At 32.7% G+C, this 11,805-nt stretch overlaps 1 protein-coding gene across 1 annotated transcript; it reads left to right on the forward strand.

Annotated features, from left to right (window-relative positions):
* Nucleotides 1-9,331: 9,331 nt before the first annotated feature.
* LOC114285647 (zinc finger protein WIP6) lies at nt 9,332-11,283 on the forward strand. The gene is made up of 2 exons (XM_028228706.2): nt 9,332-9,799; nt 10,661-11,283. The coding sequence occupies exons 1-2, from the start codon at nt 9,383-9,385 to the stop codon at nt 11,132-11,134; spliced, it is 891 nt and encodes a 296-aa protein (XP_028084507.2). The 5' UTR covers nt 9,332-9,382; the 3' UTR covers nt 11,135-11,283.
* The last annotated feature ends 522 nt before the right edge of the window (nt 11,284-11,805 follow it).

Genomic DNA, 11,805 nt, shown 5'->3' on the forward strand with positions numbered 1-11,805 from the left:
TCCTTCAGATCTTTCTGGTACTGGGTGTACCTGCGCTGAATTTTCCTCCTTTGTGATCTTGAGATGACTGGGACCATGTCTGATTCCCTTGTCTTTGGGTGTTTAAGCAGCACCCAGTTATTCGGAGCCACCATGGGAGGCCTGATCATCCTGCCTTGGTTTACAACAGCTCCTCGAACAGGCAATTCTCTAGGTTTGTTTTGCATTACAAACCAGTCTGGGACTCCAGGTACCCAAGAACTTGCTAATTCAGACGCTGAACTGCCCTTTTCCACCTTCGAAGCCATCTTCGAAACTGGCCGTGAAGGTAAGTGCTTGGTTTTGTCCTCATGTTTTGAATCTGGTTCAAACCTCTGATAAGGGTGACCATTTTCTGTCCTGCGTGAAACTGGTCTGGGGGGCCAATCTCTGGCTTTGATTCCATGAACTGAACCTCTCTCCAGTTTTCTTTCAGAATGGCTACTCTCCATTCTATAATAGTTATGTGGCCTGGATTCATGCAAGAGCTTCTTGCCTTTGTCATGCATTCTGTTCACCACAGGCTCAACCACTGGTGGTCTCTGCCTATCACTAGCCGGATACGGCCTTTTGTTGTAAGCAATGGTTGACTTGGGATGTCTTTGAACATCCCTGTAGTATTGCTTCCCATCAGTTGGAAGCCCCTTCAACCACTTGTAACTGAGTCTGCACCTGGGGCACATTCTCTGCATCACTGCTGCTTCCAAGGAGTTGTCATCTAGTGTTTCTTCGTCAGATTGCTCCTCCCGATGTGAGAAACCTTGTCCAATAGCTGGTGGGTTTCTAGCCTCCTTCTTAGCAGTTATCTGGTTGGCAGTATGCATTTGCACGTTGACCTCTTCCAACTCTTGCAGAGATAGATTCTGGAAGTTTGGTACAACCACATTAGCTGTGCCTTCTCCAACTTCTGGAAACGGATCACTGTCAATTCCCATGGCTTTTTCTGTTTTAGCTGAGAACTTCAAACTTCCTTTTCGAATATGTTCTTGGATCCTGTCTCGAAAAACAATGCAGTTTTTAGTCGAGTGAGACCAAGAATTATGCCATTTACAGTATACTTTTCCTTTCAGTTCATCTGGAGATGGTAGTTTTACTCCTTTAGGCAACTTAAGGAAATTAGCCGCGAGCAAATGATCAAAGATGTCATCTGCTTTTGTTAAATCGAAAGAGTATTTTCTGTGAAAGTCTTTCTTTTTAAACTGCTGGTCTATAGTTGTATCCTTACGAATTAATGCTTCACAGACTACAGGTTCTTTGCCTACAATCTCTGCTGCATCTATTTCATAATTAGGATCTCTATAATATGTTTTATATGATGCATTATTTCGATCTTGTTCCTCTTCTAATAATGCTTCATATCGAGACACCTTATAGGTCAGTTCGACCAAATCTCTGAATTCAGTTGAATCAAACTTCTTTCGAAGCCTGAATTCTAAACCATTTTGAGCCAATCTGACGAATTCTGGCTCTGGCAGGATGACTCTACATTTATTTCGAGCCCTTTTAAATCTGGCAATAAACTGAGTAGCCTTTTCTTCAGGCCTTTGACTCAATCTAGCCAAATCTTCCATAGATACTTCTGGCTCTGATTGGAAGAATTGGGCATGAAATGCCTCTTCCATTTGTTGCCAATTTTGAATGGAGCCAGGTGTAAGGTTGATGTACCATACAAATGCTCCCCCTGTTAGGGAATTTGGAAATAATCTCAGTTTCATATAGTCATGGTTAGTAAATTCACCGCATTGAGCAGCAAACCTGGCAATATGTTCTATCGTTGATTGATTTCCAGTCCCATAAAAAAGGGTAAAATCTGGTATCCTGAATCCCCTTGGGTATTCATATACCCTATCTACCCATTCTGGGTATGGTTTTCTGTATATAGGAGTCTGGACCCCCCGAGCCATTGGTCCACATATCTCCCTAACAATATCAGCAATCTGGTCTCTTGGGACCATATTTTGTGCCTGCTGAACCACTACTGGAGGAGCAAACACAGGATTTGGTGGACAAACTTGTGCTTGTGGTCCTCTTGGTCCATAAGGTGGTAAATTTGGGGCTGGTTGTCCTTGCGGTGCAGGTTGCTGTTGAGGGTATGGGTAACCCCTTTGAGCATGACCTGCGAAAGGACCTGCAAAAGGTGCTGGAACAGGTGTTGTGTCTCTACCATTTGTAGGAAAACCCTCGAACCCCCCGGGTGTAAATTCGAATAAGGGATTAGTGTACCCCCTTGTGCCAGGTATGGCTTCGAACATGGGATTTGTAACCGTTCTTATGCCAATTTCTTGTACTTGGCCAGATCCACCAGCTTGTGTTGCTTCATTATTAAGTACTGAGGCATTTTGGCCTGCTACAGGCCTTGAAATGGGTTCATACCAAGACTGAGGTGATGGTCTTTCAAAGTTTTGGGTACTAGTTTGACCATTAGCATGTCCATTAACTTGCATAGGCTGTTTTTCTCTAGCCAATCTTTGTTGGGGGACATTTACGACTTCCTCTGTGTGTCTTGTGTTTGTTGGTTGGTGGTTATTCATTCGATCCAAAAAGGATGTTGCCCACCTTTCCATTGTATTCATTAATTGTTGTCCCATGGCATTTACTAAACCATCCCATGGATTTGTTTGTTGAATAAATGGTACAGTGGACGGTCCAATTCCTTGGTTTTGTCCAATAATATGAACATATGGTTCTTGTCCAGAAGTACTGGTTTGTTCGACCATAGGTTCTGACAATATAGGAGTTTCCACAGGATGTGTTACCACATTATCCTCTGGATTTGGTATTTCTACCTCTCCTTCTACGCCTTCTTCGAAGCGTTCATTTTCTCCTTGTCGTCTTCTTCTAGCCATTTTTAATTAAGTCCCACCGGGCGTGCCAAAAATATATGTTGGCTTTTTGGCTTTTCGAAGGGTATTTTTGTGAATGCGAGCGTGCCAGCAAGGATCAATCAGTCCTTACAGAAATTGTGATTGCCAACCAATTATCAGACGATTGTGTTTTAGTTCTTTTCAGCCTCAATGAAGAGGACTTTTACTGGTGGCTTGACTTAGGAGAAATTAAGAGAGAAAACAGTAATATGAAGAACAATTGAAGTATTTCATAAAAAATGAACACTTACAATGGTTCGAACTCAGCCTCGGAGAGGTTTACAACAGCAATCTACTTGAATCTACTTGAAACTATTCCTATGAATCGAAGTGCAGTGCGGGTATTTAAAGTGCTGGTATTTAAAGAACAGGTATTTAAAGACTGGAAATGTAAAAGACTGGAAAAGAAAATATATGAAGTAAATGACTGATTTGTATGATCTGAGTCCGTCCGTTTTTCTGGGGGTTGTCCTGCTATTTATACTCGTCAGTGATGACCTTCGAACTGCACTTCGAACCGTCGAACTGCTCCTCCATGATCGCTGATCATGCTTCCTTACAAGTAGCTCCATTACGCCATTACTGGCAGTTGAGTTTCCCTCTTGTACTTGGATTTGAATATGAGTAACCGTTGAAGACACGTCATCTTGCATCCCGTTATTTGATCTAGTGTTACTCAGATCATGTGAGGACCAATATTTATTGCCACGTGTACGATCAGGATTAAAGGCTTGAATAACCTTCCTTTATTACCCTTACTACGCCCCGTGTCGAACTGTAACTGGCTTTTACAAAATATGTAGCCAACAGTACTTAAAATGGTTGTACATTTTTTGTTTTTTTTGGAAGTGCATACCATAAACAATATGTATAATCATTTTGAGATTGTTAATCAATTTCTATTTATAAGACACTCATTAACAGTATACTTTTTGTACATATATATATTTTTTTTTGTTGAAAGATGCTAAATCACCACAATGCTTACATAAAATTCGTTAAAAAAAAAATGACGTCACTAGGGGTGTTTGGGAAGGAAGATTTTTGATTTTTTTCACTAAAAGACAAATTGGTTACAAAATTAAAAAAAAACAAATCCAAACAAAATATTACAACAAACCCCATAATCATTTCATTTTTTCTCTCAAAAATATCACATCCAACTACAAAAAAATTCAACTATCTTCTCAAACATAAAATTATTTTTCTCTAATAATATCCTACAACTAAAAAATTTACAAAAAAAAAAACTCACTTTCCAAACACCTACAATATCTTAATGAATCTTTTGCTTTTAAAAGTTTACATAAAAATATGATATGAACTTTCTATTTGCATATTACTATTTTATTACTCCTTATCTTTCACTATGACCTAATTATAGATTTTTTAAAAAAAAAAATTTAACTAACAAATTAAAAATTCTATTAACTCATAAAAGTGTCTCAAATTTTACCCACAATGTGTTTGTATGGTGAAACTGAATGAACACAAGTCATTGAAATTTTTAGATATAATTTTGAATAAGAATTATTTAAATTATGTTTAGATTATGAATTTGAATAGGAATTTAAAAAGACAAAAAAAAGATGGGTAAAATGTAACTATATTTTATTCATATTTTAAGGGTAAACTATTAATAGGTCATAATAGTTGGATTTAATTCCGATCAAGTATTATTGAAAATAAACCTTGGTAAAATTATCGCTAAAAATAAATTTTTTGTAACAATTTTTTATGTATGTCACTAAAAATTGATAATTAGTGACTTTTTTTGTCATATTTTTATAAATTGTCGCTAAAACTTACAATTAGTGACTTTTTTTATGATCAATTTTTTTCATATGACCTATTAGACAATAAATCCACTTATTAGGACCTACACGTAAGTATCCATTTTTTTTAAATTTATATATAAATTTAGGGTAAATTACATTGACACCCCCTGAGATTTCTGTTTAATACAAATTTCTCTTTCACGTTTAAAAATTACACTTACCCTCCTGTCAGATTAAAATGACATATTTGTTCCTTAGCCTTTATACATATAAAATAATAAAATAATGTTGATATTTTGTTCATGTTATTTCAAGAGAAATAACAATCACATTCTTTGGTTTAACTCACAAAAAATTAAGTTTTTGTTAATTTTGGTGTTTTTTTATTTTATTTTTATTGATTTTTAAAAATATTTTAAGAATTTTTTTTTTTAGATGCACTTAATCTATATATACTTAAGAAGTATAATATTTTGTGATTTTTTTTTTAAATTCACCAAACACAAAAAATATAAAATACAAAAATTCAGTAATATTGTAATAAATGTGAATGACGGTGTTGGTAATACTGTAATAAATGTGGGTGAATAGACGAGAAAGAAAAATGACGGTAGAAATAAAAATGAAAAATTCTATTAATATATAAAAATTTACACAAAAAATATCATAAAAATATTGTGATAGTGATGTTATTGTACATATAAATCATGTTTATCGGTGTTTTGTTTTAAAGTGAAAGGTGACCATTAAGCTGTATTATTGTGTTTGAAAATTTTATATAAAATTTATGTTTGTATATCATCATTCAATAAGAATATGTTTATGTAGAATTTAACGATGAAAAATTGTAAAATGTAGTTATGACGATAAGAAGAAAAATGGTAGGAAAAATGGCAAAATAGTCATTTAGATAATTTTAAGACATGATATCAGCGATTTTCAAACATGAGAGGGGAATTTGTAATAAACAAAAATTTCAAAAGGTGTCAATGTAATTTACCCATAAATTTATGATTCAAACACATCTTAAATATGTGGTATTACTGAAAAAACATGAGAAAATTACAATTCAATTGAAATTTTGAAAAATAATTACAAAAAAATAATAAATTTTATAAATATTAATAATTAAAATTATAAATATTTTCATGAATTTATAATAAATTTTCCATAGATATCCCAAAAAAATATATACATTGACATGACAAGCATGACCTTGATAATATGAGGAGGAATGCATTCCAAGGCATGCAAGCAAAGCAGTCCAATCAGAGAGTGACAGTTTGATAAATTGGCAATCGTGCATGTGAATAAAGGCCGTTTGTTTGTTTGTTGTGTGTATATATATATACATGTATGTATTTTGATGGAGGGAGATGGAGATGGAGATGGAGAGGGAGAGGGATGATGACTTCATGGTTAGCATTCTGCAGTGTAATGTCTTCCATCTTTATATTGCAACACATCTCTCTTTCACAGTCTCCTTTAACGCTAAAAAAAAAAAAAAAAAAAAAAAAGTTGGAAAGAGAGTATCACACTCACTCTTAGTTTCAGTCTCAGTTCTCACCACCACGCCTTCCCATTATACAGTTGTAAACTAAACTCTACATGCATGTCCACATGTATACATCTCTATTATTCCCACTTTGTTATCTATATCTATATCTATATCTATATTTTATTATATAATATACATAATTTAAGAAGTTGTCAAATTTTTTTTTTTTTTTTAAATTACAAACACACCATATGGAGATTTCCTTAAAATATTAATTACCTTTGCGGTCATAGAAATTATGTTATGTCTCTAGAAATTTTTATTCTTTTTCCTAATCGGCGAAAGTCAATAAGTAATTATTAAATTAGCACTGTTGGAGAGTTAAAACTCGCACTAATACACCTTCTAAAAAAATCTTGTCTTTCCATTCCACTTCTAAGAATGAAACTCAAGACCTCACCTTTAGTAGAGACTTGATGACTAAAGGGCCAACCTATTAAGCTAAAACCCCTTGGTTCCCTTAAAATTTTCTAATATTGTATAACATATAATCATTTTCGTTCATTAACCATTAAGTCAATTAACATGGTTAGAAAATTAAAGAATTTATGTGTAGGTCTTAATAGTTGGACTTGTTATCCAATAGATCCTACGATAATTAATGACATTTTTCATCAAACACTGTTACAAAAATTATTAATTGTTAATTTTCAGCGATAGTTTAAAAATTTTATCATAAAAAATATTACTAATTATAAATTTTAGCGACAATTCAAAAAAATCATCACAAAAAATATTACTAATTTTCAACTTTCAGCGACAGTTTAAAAATCGTCACAGAAAAATGTTACTAATTGTAAGTTTTAGCGACTGTTTATAGAAACCGTGACAAAAAAGTCACTAATTATCAATTTTTAGCGATATATGCAAAAAATCGTCACAAAAATTATTTTTAGCAATAATTTTATTAGGATTTATTTTCAATAGGATTTGATAAGAATTAAATTCAGTTATTAAGATTTATTAGTAGTTTACCTTAGAAAAATTTATTTATTTTTATCAACTCTATTGAATAATAATTTTTTTAAAGAAGTATGTAAATTACATGGACAATCTATATATTAAACAAATTTCAAAAGATATATTTATAATTTACTTATTTCCTTAATAATATCCACAAAATAATTGCTACACAGTTATAATTAAACAACTGCTAATCGGTTATAAATTGAGCCATTGTCATTGTTTGTAAAATTTATTAAATTGTGCAAAATCTTAGATGTAAAATTATCAGCGCATCACGGTTTGGGGCCATCACCAGTATTTATAAAAATAGACAACTCAGAAATTTTGTCATGTTTTTTTTTTTTTTTTACTTTTTCAGAATACTCATAAAACTTGTAACTGTTAAAACACTGTTAAACAATTTTCAAATTCAATCATCATTAATTAAATTATCCAAAAATTCAGATGCACAATTATAAACGTATCACATGTATTTATATATTCAACAATGCTAGGTAGTCCAAATTTTCTTAGCTCAAATGGCTCGAAACACCCAAAACGATGTCATTTTGAATGTAAAATGATGTCATGTTGAATGTAAAATGACGTCGTTTTGAGCCATTTGAAGCACACAAATTCAGGTCACTTATATATTATATAGAGAGAGATAGAGGGATAGGTGTTAAAAAGGTTGATTGGGGAGTGAGCATATAGGGATGAGGAATTTTTGGGTGCTGTGAGGCAATTGACATGGGGTATTTTCTTTTATTGTGATTGGATTTAACAGTAAGATTCATTATATTTATATTGAGTGTTTGAAATATAATAAGGGACATGCATATTTTTATCCAAAGCGTTAGGAGAAATTTACTTAGGAAAAAATTTACAAAACACATTGAAGGGATGAAGTTCAATTTAAATGTAAGTCTTATTATATGTAATTAAAATTATATTATACATCAATATTCATGATAAAAATCTGAGTATTTTTTTCTTGTATCTAAAGTTTTGTATTTTTATCTCCCACCTCTTTCACCTTTGCTGATCCATTGTCTCCTCCATTTCCAAACTCTCCAAAATCCAAATATCATGAATTCACAAACTCTCCAAAATCCAAACATCATAAATTCCCCATCATGGTGTCTCCTCCATTTCCAAACTCTCCAAAATCCAAATATCATGAATTCCCCAACATGGCCTCTCTCTCTCTCTCTCTCTCCAAATAAAACACAAATGCTGCCTAGTTATCCAAAAAGTTAATTTAAAAATAAGTTTTAAAGTACGAATTTAAATGTCTTGTTAAATAAGAGGGTAATGAAAACCCCACATTTCAAACCCGCATTATGGATTATTTCATACAATTTTTTTCTATGGAACATAAATTCATTTAGGGGTTGTTTGAGATGATCTAAATAAGTGTATTTTTTGTCTTTTTACGAAAAGATGTGCAAAAAAATAGAGAGGTGATGTAATAGAAAAAAGATAAAAAGATAAAAAGATGAATTATTTTGGTGTTGCCAAACTTGGCCTTAAAGTCAAAATCTGAGCCCAAATGGACAAATGTGTCTGACTTAATTTGGCTTCTTTGTTTTGGGTTTAAATTTTGTGAAGTAAATACTGAGTATAAACACTATATTAAAAAATTTAAGAGGTTGGTCTAGTGGGTGCAGCTTGGGATCAAGCCCAGATCTCATGTTCAACTTCTATTAGGTGCTATCAATTCTTTGGAGTCATGCGCCGTAGGTTTTGTTAGAAAAAAATTAATTTTTAAACAATATTATCAATTAGACTTAATTGTTATAATGTAAGAAATTAAAAGATAAAATCAATAAAAAAAAATGAAAAAAAAAATTGACACAAAAGACAAACTATAAAGACCATGAGTATGCTATGCATTGAGAATCCGTACTTCAAAAACTATTTCAAGAATAATGTATGGTTTAAATTTAAAATTAATCTAATATGAATGTGATTTATTGATATAATTTTTTTAGTATTTTTTTTTAAAAAAAAAATATGTAGCATTGCTAAGATTGATATTTTAATTTGGAGTGAAGAAGATGAAAAATATATTATTATTTTTATATAGAAATTATTTCCATATAACAAAAATACTCTTTATTTATTGCCTTTCTCGTCCCCACTTACCTTCTCAACAAACCCCCAAATCTCTCTCTCTCTCTCTCTCTCTCTCTCTCCAATATAATTATATTACAACAATGTCCTGCACACACATATCCTCAAGTGAGAGTGCCTGTTTGGAAGCTGACGAAGAAGATGAAGAATCCACTCTTCTCTCTCTTCGTCCTCCAGGACAACACCACCACCTCTCAAAACCCTCCTCCAACAACTATCTTCCTTACTCCTCCATCCAGCAGCCTCAGAGTTTTCAAAATACTACTACTGCTACTCACCAAGATGATGTTGATGATGATGATGATGATGATGTCACAATTGCTCTTCATATTGGTCCACCATCTAGTAGCTCTAGCAACCCTAATAGTAGTAGTCGTAACATGGTTGTTCTTGCAGAGGGCCAATACTGGATTCCTACCCCTGCTCAAATTCTTGTTGGCCCCACACAGTTCTCTTGCTCTGTCTGCAACAAAACATTCAATAGATATAACAACATGCAGGTAACATAACACCTTCATCAATCTCTGCTCTTTCTTTTTTTTTTTTAAATTTAGTTTTTGGGTTGGTGAAAGAAAATTTTATTTATGCAAAATCACAAGTACAATAGGTACTGCTATGCTGTCCAAATTACAAGAGAAAAGACAAAGGCCAAAAACATTATTGCTTAATGTCCATCTCTCTCTCTCTCTGTTTTGAATACATATATAAGAAAACAAATTCAATATATATAAATTTATACCAATAATTATATTTTAATTGTTTTTGTTCTTGATTTTCCTCCATTCTGATATTGTATAGTAGTTCCTTTGATGCTTACGGAAGGTCCTTACTCCTAACTGTAATACACAGACACAACTACATATGAATTTATGTCTGTTAACTTCTTTTTCTAATTGTAGTTATGCTCTACACATGTATGTTTGTTATGTTCTTCCTTTTCTTTATTTTCTTGTAATTATGCTCTATCTACTACATACATATGTTTCTTTGTTCTTCTAATTTTCTTGTCTTGATGCTCTACATAGTTATGTTTGTTATGTTCTTCTTCTTCTTCTTCTTCTTCTTCTTCTTCCGCTTTTTTTTTTTTTTTTTTTTTTGATGACACGCTATCTAGCTTACTGGACCAACTAATTCAGGAAATCAATTTCACCGTCCACTAGCACAGGCCAATTAAAAACGGGGCAGAGTTCTTCTTTTTGATCGTATCACTTTCTTATATTTATTCTCTACATATGTTGCTTAGGAAAGAAACCTTGCCGTGCATTTCTTGTTTTAGTAAAAATCTCGTGCACTAAATCATTTTTTTAATGAATCTTTGCTATGTTCTTTCTTATAATTTTCTGTTATTTATGATTTTCTAGATGCATATGTGGGGCCACGGATCGCAATACAGAAAGGGTCCAGAATCTCTAAGAGGAACAAAACCAGCCTCATCAATGCTGAGACTACCATGTTATTGCTGTGCAGAGGGTTGCAGGAACAACATAGATCACCCAAGATCAAAGCCATTGAAGGATTTCAGGACACTCCAGACACATTACAAGCGAAAGCACGGCACGAAGCCATTCGGGTGTCGCAAATGCGGGAAGCCCTTTGCGGTGAGAGGGGATTGGAGGACTCATGAGAAGAATTGTGGGAAGCTGTGGTTTTGTATATGTGGATCAGATTTCAAGCACAAGAGGTCATTGAAAGACCATGTTAGGGCATTTGGAGATGGCCATGCACCTCACAGTGAGGACTTCTTGTTGTGTGAGGTTTGTGATGAAGAAGAAAATGATCAAGATGATGATGAAGAGGAACATGGAAATGTAGGCCTTGGTTCTTTACTGTTTTGATGCATGTGAAGGTGTCGTTTTGTTGGTACCTAAGACTGGTCACTGTCTATTTGTGTCTGTGATGTTTTGAGAGAGAGAGAGAGAGAGAGAGATGGGGAGAGCGACAAGACAAACAGTATAATGAAAGCCATGGTTCTGTTGTGCATTAATGTTGGAAGTGCCATATTTTTTTTTTTTGAACTGTTGGAAGTGCCAGTTCGATAATCTGATTAAAGTTACTTTTGTGGTTATGGAACAAAGAAACTTACCACAACACAGAAGTATACGTATGAATCTTTAAAAAAAAAAAAAAAAAAAAAAAAAAGTATACACAGAAATTATAAGAATAACAAATATTTTATTAAATTTATTAATAGAATTTAATTTTTTAAAAATCTAATTTATTTATATAATTATGTATTTACTTTTGTATTAATAATTTGAGTAAATTACAAAGATACTCTTAAAATTTCCTTAAAATATTAATTATCCTTTGAGATTTTAAAAATTATATCTCACATTTTAAAAATTCTAATCACCTAACAACTAACTTCTTTATTAATTAACTATAAAGACAATTAACAGTTTTTAATGATATCAGTAATATATTTCAATTAGTAATTCTAGTCATTTCATTGTTATGTAAAAAGATAGTTAGGAGGTTTTATTGTTCCATTTGTTATTACTTGTAA

This window comes from Camellia sinensis, chromosome 5 (genome assembly GCF_055761805.1).
Source record: "Camellia sinensis isolate YWXY chromosome 5, ASM5576180v1, whole genome shotgun sequence".
In the NCBI taxonomy this organism is placed as follows: Eukaryota; Viridiplantae; Streptophyta; class Magnoliopsida; order Ericales; family Theaceae; genus Camellia; species Camellia sinensis.